This window comes from Triturus cristatus, chromosome 10 (genome assembly GCF_964204655.1).
Source record: "Triturus cristatus chromosome 10, aTriCri1.1, whole genome shotgun sequence".
Lineage (NCBI taxonomy): Eukaryota > Metazoa > Chordata > Amphibia > Caudata > Salamandridae > Triturus > Triturus cristatus.
Window position 1 is genome coordinate 1,067,549,229 of NC_140593.1, and position 19,237 is coordinate 1,067,568,465.

Here is a 19,237-nt window from a genome sequence, read left to right on the forward strand (position 1 = left end):
TATTGCGTAGCAATAGTCTCCTTGATGCCGTTAATGGCGCCCATAATGTCCTGCAGGGATGGATCCGAAGACATGGACGGGCCACCACCAGCTTCGTCCGAGGGGGCACCAGCCGCTCCAGGGGACCCTCTTCCTTGAGTATAGCGGTCCATGTTGTTCGTCTGGACCGGACCCCCGCGGAGGGATGTCTTAGTTTTACGCCCCTCGGGGCTCCCCCTGCCACCCATGAGAACCACGCTCACCAACGGGGACCACCGGCCAAGCGTCAAGGGGGCACCGGCCACTCAGTCAGAAGCCGCACCAGATACCGTGATGCGGCCGGGCGAGGAAACCAAAGTCCACGGGCACACTGGCGGCAGACGGAGACAAGGGCATCCAGCAGAGATAAACACCCAGCCGCTCCAAGCAGTTACGATGTCCAGCCCCTCAGGGATCCAAAAGTGAAACCGAAAGTAATGGAGCGGCCACTGGCACAGATCCGCTGCCGCTGTTGTTCAATTACGCCCCGGCTCCACAGGTCACCCTCGCACCGGGCCCAGCCATCGATTGGGCCTCGAAAGTTCCAACCACCGTAGATCAGGATTCCCAGGTCCGATTCGGATTCTGCAAGAAGGTCAACGTTCAGCCAGAATTCGCCTTCTAGATTCCGTCAGCCAAGTCAGGATAATGTCAGGATAAATAGAGTATTTTCTTGATGGGTATCAATAACAGTTCTGAACTGCTTTCTGTCATTACCCTGGAAACACTGCCAGCAAATTCTAATAACTGCCATCTTTTCATCCAGTTAAAAGGGTCTAAAGTGGGGTTTTGTAAAAGTCCAAATGTTTACTGCTTCTCTTCAGTACATAAAAGCACCTCCTGTCATGTTTCTGAGCTGTTATCTCCAGTTTCTGAAATATATGGACGATACCCAGGGTCAGCCTCACCTCTATAGTTTGCATTCTGACATCTTGGATTGTTTAAATTACAGATAATACTGGATAAATGACCAGTACCTACTACTGAACATTTCAAAACATAAGTTCTCATGATAGGCAAAGCCAGCAGGAGTTCCTTTTCCATACTTTTTTCGACGAGTACCAGAAGATGTCCTGAGCCTGGCTATAAATAACGGAGCAGAAGTCAGAAGTGTTACCTGCATATATTGTGCTTTAAAATCCCTCTAGGTATAGTATTGGAACCTAATCCCAGTTGATATTGTGTGGAGGCATAAAGGGTCCTCAAAACTTTAGACTCTGCTCCGATTTCACCGTAGTCAGATCCAAGCATACTCAAAATGTCTTTCAAGCCAGATCTAGCCATCAAGATAAATTCATTGAGGTACAAAAATGTGTTGGCTGCTCAGGTTTCACAATCTTGACTTAGTTTGTGAACTCCAAATGTGGGGCTTAACGCATTGTAACTCGCCTCAAAGTTCTCAGACAACATACCAAGTTAATGGATTATGAAACCTCTTTGTGTCCCCGGCATAATTTACAGACTCTGTAAACTTTAAACTCTACACACACTTGTACAGCCTTTGAAGTATAAAAAACATTATTTCCCTATTCAATTATTTTCATTTAGAAGTGAGCTGGAGTCAGATTTCGTTTTGGGTGTGCTTTTATAGGGAATTCAAACTTAATAAATAAAGTGCTTGGTTATCGGACTCAAACACGAGTCCACAGACCTGGCACACATAACAATGAGGACACTGCTTCCTCAAAGCCCAGGGGAATTTTTATAAGTTAAAAGGCATTCTGAGGTTTCCATTGGCTATATCCTTGTGTATCTTTGCATGGCCTGTCATAGCCACATGAACTATTTTATGAAAAGCAGGTGACCTTTGTAGTTCTAAAGTAGACAGAGTGCTGTACTTCACCTCTTTGTCATAACTTATGATTGTCAAAAGGAGATTTGTGGGGGAAGAATTGATTTGCTCATCAGAGCCTTTGAAGAAGGAGTACACCGTGGATTCCATCAGGAGTGAAAAACCTCCATCTGTGTGTACAGGAGACCCTGCAAATTCTGCCATGAGAAATTAAGCATATGACAGAGAAGTCTGTATGTCGTTGCAACTTCCACAACAGCCAGACACTTTAAGTCAAGGCATGACAAGTATTTGAAGGTTCAGAAGGAAGAGACAAAAACATCAGTTGGCCAGGATGCAGAAACACTGCAAGCATTTCCTTTATAAATGCTTCGGCAAGCAGAACATGAGAATAATTCCCTTTTATTGCATGCAAAAGAAATATGTGGTGTCAAGCACTGAACCCAAGGATTGGGAAGACAATGGAAGACCACAAAAAAAAAACACTCTTAAAAAGAAACAAAAGTTTATAAGTGGTCGCTTGTCATCACATTTACATCAAAGTTCATTAATGATACACAAAAAAGACAAAATCCGAACGGAAACCAAAAACATAAAACGTTCTTTTGAGAGCCACAGACTAAACTCAATGAAAGAGTATGTCTTTTAACTGCTAGGCACAGCAAGGTCACCTTTGTTGGTTTGGATCTCTGGCATCTTGTGCTGTACATAGCTGATGGCCATGCGCAGTGATGGTTAGGCACACATGCACGTGGAAAGTTTGATAGCGTTAGTCATCAAAAAATCCAGAAATTCAAGAAAAACTGAGTTAAAGTGAATATATGGATAAGATTGTTTATAAACTTGATGAACGTTTAAGAACGAAATCTCTGAACGTCACTTAAAAAAACACATTTAAAGGACAGTTATGATTACCAATTAAAACAGAACCACCGATATGCACCAGTAGTGGTTACCTCTGGAAACCATAACTCACACAACAGCAGGGAGTTGAGTCGGAAGACCTCTTTCCTATTGTGGGATCAGTAAGTCACAGCTTATCTCGCTATGCCTTTGTTTCACCAGGGTTTCAATTCACTTAGTACTGCAGTGAGTGTGTGATTTCACTGGTACTGGGGATTGAAAAGTATATCACTAACATGCTTGATTCCAGGTACTGTTGACCAATTGATATGGAAATAGAAAAATAATATTGTCATTCTGCACAAAGCTACCAGCCACTGTGGGTGGAGTGAGCATTTCAACTAGTACTGCAGTAGTGCAGGGTGTGTTGGCCAGAATTTTGGTTGTTAGACTCACTAAGGCTGTGCCAGGAGTAGTGAAGTCCAAAGTTTAAGAGTGTCTGCTCATTTAGCTCTATATCTTGTGCTTGACACTTCATTTAAAAAATGTATTTATTTTATACATGTATAGGTTGGTAACTGGCTTTTGTCTTTGGTACTTTACAGATTCAACGATTGCAGACACTTTTGGCAAAAGCGGAAACCACAGAAAAGTAAGGGTTTTTTAAAATATTTTTTTTACGTGAGTGTAGTTTCTTAATCACAGTATACAACTGTAATTATTGCATTTAAGGCAAATCTACATCTTGTAATGCCGCTCTGGGTTATATCTTGGTGAAGAGGAAATTTGTAGACAACTGTAGTTTTTTTAGTATCCTGAATTGTTCAATGCTACAAGTATTGTACCTTTGGAAAGGTTTCCCTGAACATTACACAGAGAATAATTCTTAGTTTATGATGCATTAACAACCTTTGCCGTAATGCAGTTTGTATTTGATATCCAGAGGTGCCTAGGTCTTTCTTATACATATTATCTGAACCCTCTTGAACAAGGTATCATGCAGAGAAAAAACCCAGGCTTAATGCTCGCAGAAAACAACAGCTCTGGAGTTACGAGCTTTCAAATGTTCTTTCTTTCATAGAACCGCAGGATGACACCAAAAGATCGTGCATGTTCCAGATTTTTGGTTTCAAAGGAGCCATACCTTTTTAGTTTCAGTTGAATGAACTATTCTAGCTGTAACATTCCATTTCAATGTAAAGAACTTTGTCCTGAAGATATGTCATTTGGTAGCTGTGAAATTGATGAGGAACTCTTTCACAACAATGAACCAAAGCTGATGGAAAGAATGAGCCTTTATCTTCTCCCAACTAACTGAGTTCCATGGCTGAGGCATTCATTCTCATGCTTACTTAAAGATGACAATTTAGTTATACCTTTCTCACAATGCCAATTACACCAGAAATAGCTTGAGCACCACTTTTGATGCCTGCTTCCATTGCCACTTCACCATCACATAGCGACACACCTATAACCACATTAAGGAGAAGGACCCATCTATTCAAAATATTCATATAGCGGGCATCGACTAAGTGAGACAGTGCAGCTGAGAAAAGATCATTCCAGAAAGGAGCATAAAAGAAAGGAATGCCATAAGAAAGAACATCCTTGACATTCCCGTTCTCCTTATTAACACCATCAAAGGGTAAAAGTCAGGCGAAAGCTGATCATTCTGTGGTGAATCAACTCTGATAAATCTCCCAGGAAGCGTGCCAGATCCTGTACAGGCACTCTGTCTCCTCAGGCCCCCAGATACTATTCCATTGTAGACTTTACCAGGGGTTTATGTGGTAGCCTTCCGCAAAGTTGATATCCAGGCAGCCAGGAAGCTCAGTGTTGAAACCTGCATCTTGAATTCTAAATGATGGCATTTTTGAAACTGCTGATCAAACAAAAGACTGTATCTATCCCAGTGTTCATTCACAAACTGCTTTCCCTGGTCCTATGTTTTTTTGTTTGTTTTTTTTTTAACATTTGGCAATATTTATTTTTCCGAAAAATATTCAGCAGCATTTTTCCATCTAGGAATTTACTGTACAATCTTGTCGTCGTCTTTATTGGTCCAAAACCCAACCCTGTCACAAAACATTCATTTTCCGCCATCAAAAGTAAACTATGATTGCTCTGACTGTCTTACAAGATTAAAACTTGAAAGAAATAGAATAATATTAGTCATAAAATTCTTGAAGATTTTAATATAATTTCACATAGTGTTGCAATATTATTTTCCAAAAAGTCATCCCAATCCTTTTTTTTTCATAATATTTTATAAGCTAAATGAAATAATGTTAACTATCGCTTTTACAGTAAGTCACTCAGGTCAGAAGCCATAGGATTCCAAAAGGTCATTGGTGGATTTTGTGGGTAGGCCGGAATCAGCGTCAAGAAATTGGTTACATAGACAGGGGAGATAGACCCAATGGTGTGCTGCTGCACGTGGCATAATCTAGGCATTTTCTTAGGGGAAGGTACTGGTGGCGAGTGCAGCATCAGTGCCAGGGCTATAAAGAAGGACTTGTAATGGACATGACATGGAGGCCTTTTAATGAGGATAAGAATCAACCTCGTAAAGACATCAATGCCTTGTGTGGTTGGAGAGTGGGAGATAGGCCTCCATAACTGAGGCCTGGGTAGGGGTGAATTGGCCCCTATGATGTCCTGTCCTGTGTGCAATAGTGTTATGGTACAGTGTTCTGGTAAGTTAGGGCAAGAGGTCCTGTGCTGGGTGTTACATTGACTCCAGGCCTTTTGTTCAGGTGACATAAAGCTAAACATGTTGAGAAATGTCTGGTCTACAACAATGGTTATGACTCGAGAGGCTGGGTGAATCTGTGTACTGACTTTGAAGGGTTTGCACCATGCCTTGGACCATGTCGAACGTTGACATGTACAGTGAGAGAAGCGTTGGAAGTCAGTGGTTATAAGGGACGGTCTTGTTGAGGATGTGGGAAAGGTATGAAGAGTGAATCTGCACTGTGGCTTGAAACAGACATAGTAGGTACACATCTGAAGTCCACAGAGGTATAAGATTTTGCCCCCCCCCCCGAGATGAAATGCAGCTCAAGCAACCCCTAGGAGAGCTAAGAATTTGTCAAGGAAAGCAGAAGCAAAGGTTCCAGGGACAGATGAACAGATGCATCAAACACCAGTGTGGGATTTATATTGGTAAAGTGCAAAAAATAAACCCTTGAAATGTTTCTAGTTGCCCTCAGAGCCATCTCCAGTCCTGATGGCATACAGAGGTCTTAGGGACAGCTGGAGGAAGAGGCTCCAAGGAGGCTGTGCAAGTTATTTAGTGCTGCTCAAGCTCCCTTTTAGTTCTCCTATTGACAATATCCAGAATTTAATGTTCAAGTAATGCACCACGTGGATCATTGCAAATTTACATCTTTCAGTCTTGGCGGGAAATAGCGTTCACATATCCCAAATGCAAATCTGGGTCCATAATGTGAAACATGAGGACCTCGTCTACAGCACTGTACCAATCCACAGCATTTCTGCAGTCACGAACCAGTTCCATAGGATTCACTTGAGCCCAATTCATAATCGTCCACATATTTGTATTTTTTCTCTCTGTAGTAGTTTCTTTTCTTCATGAAGTAGAGGACTATTATATCGCACAAGACGGTGGCCACCCCAAACAGAGCCAACCCAGAGCCAATGTTGATCATGGTCGGAATGATGTCAAATTTTCCAGCCGTTCCAAAAACGAGGACATCAAAGCGAATTCCATACGCTTTTATCAGCGTCCTCGATTCCTGGCCAAAGGCGTCTTTATAGTACTTTGCAAACCTGAAATTATATCCGGGCGATACATTATGGAGCGAGTCTCTGTTGTCAAGACGACGGAATGTATACTTTGGGACACAATGGGTTGCTTTGCGGTCAAGATTACAGTCCCAGTTAATCTGTATAGCCATGACACCACCCTGAATGGCCATCTCTTGGAAGTCCTGTTGAGAGTCTTTCACGATCTGTCCAAGCCGAAATATGGGGCAGAAAGGATCCATGTTCCGACTATACTCGCAATTTTTTAGGTGGCCAGCAGTTATATTGGGCAAAATGTTTCGCTTGGTAAAACCAAATTTAGGATACCAGATGTTGTTTTTCACCAGAACAGTAAAATTTTCAGCATCTTTGAGGACAGCAGGCTCTGGCACAAAGTTGTCATTTTCCACCGGACACCATGCAAAGACTTCACAGGTGCTCACACTACTATTATATGGGACACAATTTCCAGTCTGAATTCCATTGCTGTGTGTACCCACAAAATCTTTTTTGCAGTCGTGGTTTGATTTACATATGGTCTTGTTATCCGGTAGCTCAGGACAGCGACTCTGTGTTTGGTTCTGGGTAAGGATTATGTTCGTAATGACGAAAAACGTGTTTTCCGCCTGAGCGGGGATAATGTAATCTGCCACATCCCAGATTCGGACTCCCAGTTCGGAAGTATTGGTTACTGCTATGCCTTTCACCTTCGTAGTCACAGAGCTGACCACAGAATCAAACTCCTGGTGGCTCTTTTCCCACACAAAGACCCACCCTATGAGATAGGCCAGGATGCCGAGCTGCACCAGCCTGTTCATCAGCCCCACCTTCCGGCTCCTGATCAGCACGATGCGGGGGGTGTCGTACTCGAAGACGAAGCCGTAGAGCTGCACGCAGCACGAGTAGCCCCCGCCCGCCATCCTGCCCGGTGCCCGCTCCAGGCCAAGGCGGTCATATATTATGTTTTGTTTTTTAAAAACATTTAAAGTAGTTTTCCAATTTCTGCTCTTGGATGTCTGTGCACATGCGCGTTTCCCTTAATTCGAGACCTTAGTGATTGCTAGTTCACAATTTACCTTTTCTTAATGTGGCATACTAATACAGCTGTGATCGATTTACAGAAAAAGAGGTTTGAAGCTGTACATGCAGCACCAATTTCATATGTGGATTCTTGGATGGAGGAAAAATGTTGTTTTAAAACCTTTTTCCTGTAGTACAAGAGTTAAAAAAGGGCAAACCTCTTTCCTTTCACCATCGAAGAGAACTCCTACATATTATATATACATTAATGACTCGGAACACCCTTACACATTCCTTCACAATGATGAGACAAGCGATTCCTTGTTTAACTATCAACAATAATATGACGTGAATGCACAGACGACTTCTTCATCATTAATTTGTTTATTGATCATTCCTTAAAAACATGTCGCCTATAGCGAACTTGTTTCGTCCTGATGGGCTTCAGTAAATCTTTTCTATTTTCGACAACAGAGACAGTGATATACAGTCATCCACATCGCATATTACCGCGTTCAGACTCACAAATTCTGTGTTGCATCAAAGCACACCTTTAAGGATTTGTATCCTTTGGCAATGACTACTCTAGTTCATGTTGTCAGCTCGCTCAGCTCGCTCTGTTTAAATCAGCGGTTCAAGTGCTTGACGGGAGCTACCGTGCTCGATACACCAGAGGAAACCTGCCCGATGTAACAGTACCATCTAATGAAACAAACATGTCCCTTTTACAACACAAGTAAACACTTTTTGATGTGGATGCCATAATGGTGATTTACAGTCAAAGACATGAACTAGAGTAGTCATTATCAAAGGATCCAAAACCTTAAAGGTGTGCTTCAATACAACATGGAATTTGTGAGTCTGAACATTGTAACGTGATGTGGATGACCGCATAGCACTCTCTCTGTTGTCGAAAATAGAAAAGATTTACTGAAGCTCTGAAGAAGTCCGTCTGGACAAAATGCGTTGGTTACAGGCGGCAAGATTTTTAAGGAATTCTCAAAAAGGAATTAATGATGAAGAAGTCTGTGCAATCACGTCATATTATTGTTGATAGTTAAATAAGGAATCTGATGTCTCATTATTGTGATCGAACAAGGGTGTGCTGAGTCAACAATGTATATATAGTACAGCTGTGATGTCCTGTTGCTGACAGGTATTTTGAGTGGATTCGTGCAATATTTAAAAAAAAATGTTCTTTTTACTGAGATCACTATACAGTTATTCCAATGTCCAGCCTGGGTAAGACTTAGAAACCTTGTAGGATGGTTACTCTTAATGTGACAGTTTAAGGTGATTATATTAGTACAGCCACAAAAAGGAAAGATATGTTTTGAAAAGAATAATCATTACCAAACCAACATTAAAAAGCTTAAAGGATAATCTCTACTGGATAGTGAACATTATATTGTTGTGATTGACTGATGATCATTGTGACTATCGAAATAGAATTTGTTCGCAACGTTGGAGCTTCATTATTAAACCTTAAATAATGAAATATGTTACCAGTGAGTTTGTTTTACTCCCACACTGTTCACCCCCAGCCATAGTGTTTTCATCTTGCTGTATCTTTCCTTACTTTATCACAAAAACATAATAAATTTGATCTAAATAAATGTAGTTTCTTATTTAGAGTTTTGTGTACAGGGTACTCTACCATGCATGTGACAGAAAACTATGTCCCCTTAACTCAAAGTTAGCCAGTACTGTTTAAAGTCCAGTGAACTATCATATGTCCACTGCCAGTGGAAGCCTTTGACTAATGGCCCGACTTACATTGAGCTGTTGGTCAGAGTACCTCAGGCCGTCCACCCTATTTAGGTTGGCTGTTCTGCTATACTTTTTCCTATTTGGGACTGCAGGCAAAGAGCGCCGCCACGCTTCCACCACAGGCAATCGCCACGATTGACTGGCGGAACGGTCAGCATGGGTAAAATGGTGGCGGTGGAACCGCCATGGAAAGGCTGAAGGAGGCTGGGTTTGGGGGCCCGTTGTGGGCCCCCTCTGTGTGGGGGGAGGGTTGTTGTGCACTCTGGGGGGTACCCATGGTACCCCCCTACATTTCCATGCACAAGGTGGCAGGCACCGAGTGGTGCCTGCCCCCTTGTGCATGGAAATGCATAACATGCGTTTTTCAACACCACGGCGGACGGCGGGGCTTCCGCCAGCAGCACCATCCGCAATGTTAAAACGCTGGATGCGACCGCCACGGTGGTGGTCGCATCCTGATTCGGAGTGCGGGACCGCCGCCTTACAGGCGGGCAGTCCTGTTCGCTAGGATGGCGGGCGGACTCAAGTCTGCCCGCCATCCTAATGACCCCCTTATTTTTTTTATTTTTTTTGAACAAACTACCTCTGTGGATGTTTGTGTTTAAAAAGAAAAAAAAAATGAACATGGCACACATATAGCAAAGCTTCAGTGCCTTCAGAGGAGATGCCATGGCACCTCTGAAGATACAGAGATCTCTGTAAGGCAGGCAGGCAGATATCTCTAAATATAGTGGACTGTAGTTTGCAGGGAGAAGAAGAGTACCCTCGTGACATGGAGTTGTGCCACCTAGCTTTAAATAATTCCCTCATTCTTGATGTATTTGTTTTTTACAGCAGACAACTGTTTTGAGTTAAATTGGTTACATTTTGAAACATGCTGCAGTATATTATTTGCCTAAGGGAAAGCAATAAAGAGCATTTGGATGCAAACAAGGATTCATATGTCTAACCAGATTTCTCAGCCCAAGAGATGTTGAGTCCTTAAGTTCCCATCCTATTTCTAATAATAGATTAATTTAAGTTAACCAGTGAAAGTTCTCCTTTCCTTTTGTTCAAATTCTGAATTCATTTGCATTGTGGTTTTCATTGTAAGCTTCTACGTGTCTTTCCCATTTATCAACAGAAGTCCATCAGAGAATAAAAAATCCCAGAAACATCAAAAGTCTTTTAGCGTCGCCCTTGCAAAATTGTCCAAGAATGTTAAAGATCTGCAGGAAGAAAACCAAAGCCTTAAAGTTGATCTGGAACGAGCACTGGGGAACTCTCCTACTTCAAACCAAAGTGCAGGTAAAAATTATATTAATAAGCGGTTATAGTGGATTTCTTTTTTAATTTACTTACTGTTGCAAAGAGGAGGATGCAGGTGTTACTGTTTTCAAACTTTGAAATTAGCCTTATAAAACAATTTGCAGATTACATATTTTGATTCACAGTTACCATAATTAAGGCTTGTTTTGTGGGTGACTCAAACGAATGGAAAAAAGTTAGTGAGCCTCAGTCTGAAAGAAAGAAAACCGTTTCCCATCCTTATAAATGAAATTGACATCAGGAACGAACCCTAAATTAAAATACATTAAATATTGTTTAACAAAGTGGAGCACAAACCAATGCCATAGACAACTGAGAATACATCAAAGTGAGTTTTAAAAGTTAGCAGTGGGTACCAGGACTATTTGTGCGAAGAGCTATCTTCATAGCATAAATAATCCCCATGTGCATGTGTTAATGAACCCCCACCACCAAATGTTGACATGACAGTTAATTCAGTTCTTTGTTGTCATTCAGTCCCTGGTCTCTTTTTTCTCCAAAAAAGCAGCCCTTTATGTGAAAGCCTAGAAATTTGTGTTGATTTTTAATTCTATTCTGAGAAAAGAGTTTTTACATTCTCATTAAATTTTAAAGATAGTATGACTCTTATCGGGCTTCAAATTCTGTCTTGTCTTTAGCATACAGTGACTGGAGCAAAGAAAGATTGGTGAGACGAGTCTCTGAACTGGAAAAAGTAGGTAACACCTTAACAATTGGTGAAAAATTCAAAAATAATTCAAATTTTACTGTTGTAGTTTTCTATCTATATCCAACCTTCATGTTGTCAATTACATTTAAGCTGAAAGATTATATGTCAGTTGCATTTCTTTGTAGATCTGTTGACATCTCATTCTTGTAATTTCCCATATCTTTCTAGTATTTATATATTCATGCATAACTGATGTTGTAATCATGAATTAATACCAGTGATCACATATTCAGACTGTTAATGATGGCTCCAGCTTATCTAATAGTTGACCATTGTTCCTCTTTCTTCAGAAGCTCAAGGAGCTAGAAATCACCAAGGCTCAGCAGTCTGACGCTGCCGAACCAGCAACTGTGGCTTCACATGTTAAAGCAGAGGTGCATCAAGAATCCTCTCAAACAACCCGTGTTGCTGAGGAGTGTGAGCGTCTCCGAGGACTGATCAAGAATTTGAAAGGAGATCGTAGTGCGCTGCAGACTAAGCTGGGTGAAAAAGAGTGAGTGTGGTGTCTTTGTGAAAGTTATCATACCCAAAATATTACAAAATGAGCACCCTATCATAATTAAAATAAATAGTTTTTGACACAACAATTAGTCAGTAGGTAAGAATCACTCTTTTACAAAGAATAATGCAAATCTATTTGCCATGCAAAACACACTACTCATTCAAAATATAGATGTTACAGATATCAATTTATGTTCAAATAGTACACAAAACTGATTCAATGCACAAAGCCTATAAGTTTCTCATTGAGGCAAACTGAGGCAAAACCTTATCTTAAACTGTTGTGGAAACACCGTCATGCACTTTCCAGACAGCAACTGTATAATAATATACCATATTTTGTAATAACATTGTCCTCATCAAGAAGTATAGCAAAACTCTCTCTCAAACTCTCACTGTGCTAATTTGTTTAAATAATTGTATTAGCTACCTGGCTCTTGGAGCTTTGCATAATGGACAAAACAAATTATTAATGGCTGTAGCTCTTCTTTAGTAATTCTGTCACAATGAAATTACAGCACTAGTCCTGGCGCTCTCTCTTTTCATAGAGCTCTATGTATTCAGAGACAGGACAGGACATCCTCTCTTATGTTTAGATAGAAGGAACAGTTGTAGATTGAAACTATATTGATTCAATTAGGCTTCCAGCCAATATCCTCTTTGGTTGCTAAGTATTTAAAGAGTCTAGAACCTATTTTTGTTTCAAATTCAGTACGTCAGTCCCAATATTTATTTTGGACTGCTGCTATACTTCTTTCATTAGACATTTTAAAGTGCTTTTAATATGCTTGATCCAGGATTCTTCTTGTTTTATTCCAGTGTACATTAGCTAGATTAAAGTCAATTTATAAACTGAACATAGCTCTCTCTGCCGCAGTTCCACAAATGTTTAACCACCTTAAGGCGATTACATGCACAATTTTATTATTATCTAGCTCCACCCGCAGCTGTCTCAGAGGAGTTTCAGGTCATGACTACAATATACTTCTCCAAAACTTATTGTTACGTTTGTGTCCTGCTTGAGGGTTAGGGCTGATTGATCAAACATTTGCATCTACGATAGTGTGTATGCAAACCTTATACTCAGTTAACCAATACTCATGCCAATACTCATGTCCATTGATTTTTTTAAAATGCTCTTTTGAGCATATAATTATTTGTCATAACCATCTTTTCAGTTTTACGCCTATAGAAGCCCTTTAGTGTTACATAGCTGTGTAGCCACTTTTGGATTGCTAGATCGTATATGAAATACTCAGCCTCAGTATTCACTATGCACAAATCAGTCAAACTACTCCGCCCACACAACTGTGATATATATATTGTTTGTGCTGGTTTATCAGAGTCTGTCCATCCATAAATTATCCTAAAGGAACTTGCCTTGAGCAATTCAATTAGCTTAATTTCTTCTTTCTTACTTCTGCAGCTGACTTCTGCTACCATCCATATTTTATCCCGAAAGGAAGTACACTTGTTAACCATATCGAAGAGTGGTTTTGAGGCATGGAAGTCTCGTATATTAGTGTTACTTTATTTACAGTAATTTTACTTACAATTTATCAATAATGTAAATAAGTTTGCTCAGAGTTCCAGAACTGCATTTTAATCAGTGCAGTTGTATGACATTTTTCAAGATGAGACTTTTTCCTCCCTTCCTTTCGAAGCAAGTACGAGTAATATTCATGATGGGTATATCCTACAAATTTGGGTTTGTTTTCAACTCCACTTTCCTGAAGTTGGTTTACTTTGGTTCTGATTCTGGGGCCCCATTTCACTTCCTCTTATTTTATTACATTACATTAAGCTATTTGCTGCTAGTTTTTGTTAATGTTCCTATAAAACAGGCCAGTTTGTCTTTTTCTTTGTGTTCTACACCGTCATTACTTACTTTCTTTATAATGGCATATCTATTTCCCACAATCTTCTTGCTCAAGTTTTCTTTCTATCTTGTTCTCCCACCTCATAATCTTCCACTCTTAATCCCTCTTGTAACTTACTCTGATCAGCCCTTATGAATGTATTTCCACGTCTGGGTCCTTGCCCTCTATGAAGCTTTGTAGCCTCACTAAAGTGTTGCTAAGATGGATGATCTTGGCAATGCAAGCCTTTTATTTTAGAATTTCAACTAAAATTAAACTCTACATGTATAAAGTTATTTTATTGTATATATGTGATAGAGACTTCTAGCCGCAGATTGCTTACCTTAGAATTATCCCCTGGCTTCAGTATGGATCTAGAAAGAGCAGAACTGGTTAGACACTTCTTCATTATCTAACCCAGTTTCCTTCTGAGTGAATTGCATCTATTAAGCATGAGATCTGTGTAAGGAGTGGTCTAAGACATTTAGTGATTTGCACAAAAGTTTATTAACAGGTGTTTTATGCTCTGTAATGTTTCTGACACTTCTTTTGACAATGAAACAAAGATTTCAAGATATTTAAAATAATTGTGCAATTAGGAGCGCGGACGGGGATGATGGAATGAACTCCACACTAGAAAGCAAATGCCATGCTCTCAGACTGTTCATTTATTTGGTACTGCCTCTGACACTTTTTTCTGATAGATACTTCTGATTGCAGACGCCTTTCCTTTTGAATATTCACCAGGCGTCAGACTGGATCCTCAAAACCTTTTCAGTAGTGACTCTGTGGGATGCGGCTCCACACTGATGCCTTTCTGCTCCGGAAATGATGTTTGGGCCTATGTAGGTGCCACTACAGTGCACTGACGTCAGTTCCTATATTTCCATGCCACCAGTCTTGGATCCGAAACTACCTCTCGCCACCTTGAGACAATATACCTAAAACAAATTCTGTGTGCAAGGAAATATCCCCTCCCAAAACAGGTTTTAATCCCTGCAAGGACTGTCTCAAACAAATGTCTGTGATAAATCCTCATCAGGGTTGCCTATGTTGCATGGGGTCGAGCCACAACTTTAAGACCTGCAGTGACTGTGTGTCGATGAACCCAAAGGCCATTCGAGACCACGTACTTCCGGGCCCCAAGGATGCAAGAGGACATCCATCTGGCATACCACCAGCGGGTTTGGCCTTGGCACCCGTTGGACCTGCCGAATCAACCCCTGGGTTCCTCAACAAACTCCACCTTCAGTGTCAACGCCGGTTCAAGGAGATTTGATGCTGATAAAAACTCCATTGACGTTACAACAAACAAATGATGGACGGAATGCTGACAATGCATACATTCTCCCCCAGTCAAGAGATCTGGGTTAAATCCATCGTTCTTTTGCCCACTACACCACCCCAGTTTAGACATGGCCATATGCAAATCAGTCTTGACCCTGTGCCTCATGGGAACAGTCCAGCCCGAACTGCCAAGCCATGTCTTCCCTGGACCGGAATCAAGCATCCTAGGACCGGTTTCTGGCTATCAGCCGTCATCAGCCAGGATAGCTTGGCTCCAATGGCGTAGTGAGCACGGGTCCCACGTCTGGGAATACCCATCCCACTTAGGGCGAAAAGCGTTACAACAAACAAATGATGGACGGAATGCTGACAATGCATACATTCTCCCCCAGTCAAGAGATCTGGGTTAAATCCATCGTTCTTTTGCCCACTACACCACCCCAGTTTAGACATGGCCATATGCAAATCAGTCTTGACCCTGTGCCTCATGGGAACAGTCCAGCCCGAACTGCCAAGCCATGTCTTCCCTGGACCGGAATCAAGCATCCTAGGACCGGTTTCTGGCTATCAGCCGTCATCAGCCAGGATAGCTTGGCTCCAATGGCGTAGTGAGCACGGGTCCCACGTCTGGGAATACCCATCCCACTTAGGGCGAAAAGCGTTACAACAAACAAATGATGGACGGAATGCTGACAATGATTACATTCTCCCCCAGTCAAGAGATCTGGGTTAAATCCATCGTTCTTTTGCCCACTACACCACCCCAGTTTAGACATGGCCATATGCAAATCAGTCTTGACCCTGTGCCTCATGGGAACAGTCCAGCCCGAACTGCCAAGCCATGTCTTCCCTGGACCGGAATCAAGCATCCTAGGACCGGTTTCTGGCTATCAGCCGTCATCAGCCAGGATAGCTTGGCTCCAATGGCGTAGTGAGCACGGGTCCCACGTCTGGGAATACCCATCCCACTTAGGGCGAAAAGCGTTACAACAAACAAATGATGGACGGAATGCTGACAATGCATACATTCTCCCCCAGTCAAGAGATCTGGGTTAAATCCATCGTTCTTTTGCCCACTACACCACCCCAGTTTAGACATGGCCATATGCAAATCAGTCTTGACCCTGTGCCTCATGGGAACAGTCCAGCCCGAACTGCCAAGCCATGTCTTCCCTGGACCGGAATCAAGCATCCTAGGACCGGTTTCTGGCTATCAGCCGTCATCAGCCAGGATAGCTTGGCTCCAATGGCGTAGTGAGCACGCGAAAAGCGTTACAACAAACAAATGATGATTGATTTGCATATGGCCATGTCTAAACTGGGGTGGTGTAGTGGGCAAAAGAACGATGGATTTAACCCAGATCTCTTGACTGGGGGAGAATATCTGCATTGTCAGCATTCCGCCCATCATTTGTTTGTTGTAACGCTTTTCGCCCTAAGTGGGATGGGTATTCCCAGACGTGGGACCCGTGCTCACTACGCCACTGGAGTCAAGCTATCCTGGCTGATGATGGCTGATAGCCAGAAACCGGTCCTAGGATGCTTGATTCCGGTCCAGGGAAGACATGGCTTGGCAGTTCGGGCTGGACTGTTCCCATGAGGCACAGGGTCAAGACTGATTTGCATATGGCCATGTCTAAACTGGGGTGGTGTAGTGGGCAAAAGAACGATGGATTTAACCCAGATCTCTTGACTGGGGGAGAATGTCTGCATTGTCAGCATTCCGTCCATCATTTGTTTGTTGTAACGCTTTTCGCCCTAAGTGGGATGGGTATTCCCAGACGTGGGACCCGTGCTCACTACGCCACTGGAGTCAAGCTATCCTGGCTGATGACGGTGATAGCCAGAAACCGGTCCTAGGATGCTTGATTCCGGTCCAGGGTAGACATGGCTTGGCAGTTCGGGCTGGACTGTTCCCATGAGGCACAGGGTCAAGACTGATTTGCATATGGCCATGTCTAAACTGGGGTGGCGTAGTGGGCAAAAGAACGATGGATTTAACCCAGATCTCTTGACTGGGGGAGAATGTCTGCATTGTCAGCATTCCGTCCATCATTTGTTTGTTGTAACGCTTTTCGCCCTAAGTGGGATGGGTATTCCCAGACGTGGAACCCGTGCTCACTACGCCACTGGAGTCAAGCTATCCTGGCTGATGACGGCTGATAGCCAGAAACCGGTCCTAGGATGCTTGATTCCGGTCCAGGGAAGACATGGCTTGGCAGTTCGGGCTGGACTGTTCCCATGAGGCACAGGGTCAAGACTGATTTGCATATGGCCATGTCTAAACTGGGGTGGTGTAGTGGGCAAAAGAACGATGGATTTAACCCAGATCTCTTGACTGGGGGAGAATGTCTGCATTGTCAGCATTCCGTCCATCATTTGTTTGTTGTAACAAACTCCATTGACACCTGAGGGCGAGGTGCTCATTGTGCTCTCTGTTTCTGCCATGCCCTTGACTTACAACTCCCACAAGGAAGAACACATACGTTGCATTCCTTATTTGATACAAATTTGACAATGATTATGATACGAGTGACGAGACTGGGCAACCATACAATGAGGAAAATTGGTATGATGGCCTTCTAGATGGCAGTGGCCGAGATACTTACCCCTGAGTCGGGGCTCCTCTCAAAGTGAAAAAAATAGACCAATTGCCTAGGATCACAAACAATTTGGTCAAGTGGGGAAGCTGGGAATGAGCCCAGGTTTTCTGGTTTCGCATTGTGCAATTCAGCCACTATATGTGCATACTTCGTTTTCCCTGCACCCACCTTACAAACCCCATATCTCTTGACCTCCACCCTGCTGGTATCAGTGCATCCCTTGGTCACACCACAGACCATACTTTGTGGCGCCTGGGAAAATCTTTGTAAGTACCCAGGCTCTATGCAGTAAGATAGTCTCTACCAGACAGAGCTTTACTGAAGTAAGTAACTTGTTCATCTAGTGCTTAGTTTGAGCCAGTGGTTGCTGGTAGTGGCCAATGGTATTTATTGTTCTTCATCAGACATTTAAGGAGAAAGAGGAAGTAAAATATGGGGAAAAAGTCACAGAGAGAAATAAGTAACCTGGAAGAAAGAGATAAAAGGGCAGGGAGTTTCTGGTAGTGGGTTAAAGATGCATTGCACGAACCACTGGCTTCTGGGCGGTGCTTTGGGCAGTGGCATCCATTCTTTTACAAATTAAGCACTGGCTTTATCAATGCATATGTTCAATTCATAAAAAAAGTCTTAAAGTAACTGAATCACTACATCTAAACCAAAAAGTATGAAATGTAAATAGAAGATTACATTTTTGAACTATTTTTTGTTTACATGGTGATTAACTATTGGGTGTCACCTTTTCCTAAACTATGTGTTTATTTTCTTCTATCAGCTCCGAAATGAAGCAATTACAGCAAATCAAGAATGATCTTGAGAGGGAACTGGAAGCAGAGAAAGAACAGAACAGGTAAATACAACTGAACACTTGCAGAAGTAATGTTTCATAGGTGCTTAAGTTAGTTGGCCATGTGATTCCTCCATATGTATTTGAATCCTAGTATGGTACCATGGTGTTTATACAAGGGTGGAGTACATTTAGATTGGCCAAAAAAACATTGGGCACATTGGCAAAAAATCTAGCTTGCTGCATAGTAGATATTCCGGTTCCACCAACCTATCACTCACTATTAGCAAATATGGAATTAGTGTGTAATTCATTGGTTATATAATTTGCCAAATTCAATTTTTGTTTCATAGTCGCTCAAACACAGGCAATACTTATTGCAGTAACCGATTGGTTCACATTGGCAAAATTAATTGACTGCGATTCATATTTGTGAATTAAATGAATTCACAATGCGATCCTTAAAAATGTTTCAAGAGTAAAACTATTCATCATACTTAGATGTCCTTTTGCCAATTTTTACCCATGTTGAACAGGCGAACAAAAGAACTGCAGAACAGGTACAAGTTGCGGCAACAAATTTCATGAACATATTTTGCTGGCATAGTGCATTTGTCAAGACAACATTAAGTCATAGTCCATCTTCAGATGTAACAGTTATAGAAGGTAAAAGCTGAACTTTTGGTCAGTGCACTGGCGTTTCCTATGCCGGTAATCATAGCATTTCAACACACAGTTATTTGCATCTCTCAGTATACAAGATTCAATCTATGTTAGTTCTGATATACAGCATTCAAATAAGTTACTTTATATCTTCCTCTAAAGGTTCTTCTCACTTTATATCTGTTGATTTTGTAGCGGATTAGGCAGCAGTATGGTCCAAATGATGGCACACTCACTGGTGCATGCTAGAAGTTTCTTGGGGACAATATAATAAATCTGGTAGTTTTGTCATTTTGTTGGCGGTAAGCTTTT

The 19,237-nt window shown here is 41.9% G+C and overlaps 1 protein-coding gene and 1 pseudogene across 3 annotated transcripts in view; one reads left to right on the top strand and one right to left on the bottom strand.

The window, feature by feature from the left end:
• Positions 1-19,237, top strand: part of IQCE (IQ motif containing E) — a 285,773-nt gene that overhangs the window by 150,789 nt on the left and 115,747 nt on the right. Inside the window, exons 13-18 of one of the 2 annotated variants that reach the window (XM_085629211.1) lie at positions 3,259-3,305; positions 10,335-10,498; positions 11,158-11,213; positions 11,519-11,721; positions 18,251-18,325; positions 18,799-18,822. In XM_085629211.1, coding sequence (XP_085485337.1) covers positions 3,259-3,305; positions 10,335-10,498; positions 11,158-11,213; positions 11,519-11,721; positions 18,251-18,325; positions 18,799-18,822 — 569 coding nt within the window. The remainder of the gene's footprint in view (positions 1-3,258; positions 3,306-10,334; positions 10,499-11,157; positions 11,214-11,518; positions 11,722-18,250; positions 18,326-18,798; positions 18,823-19,237) is intronic. The other variant, XM_085629212.1, reaches the window with a different exon arrangement.
• On the bottom strand, positions 5,798-7,364 carry LOC146796575 (P2X purinoceptor 4 pseudogene; annotated as a pseudogene). Its single transcript, XR_014969639.1, has one exon. The product of XR_014969639.1 is annotated as a P2X purinoceptor 4 pseudogene (transcript).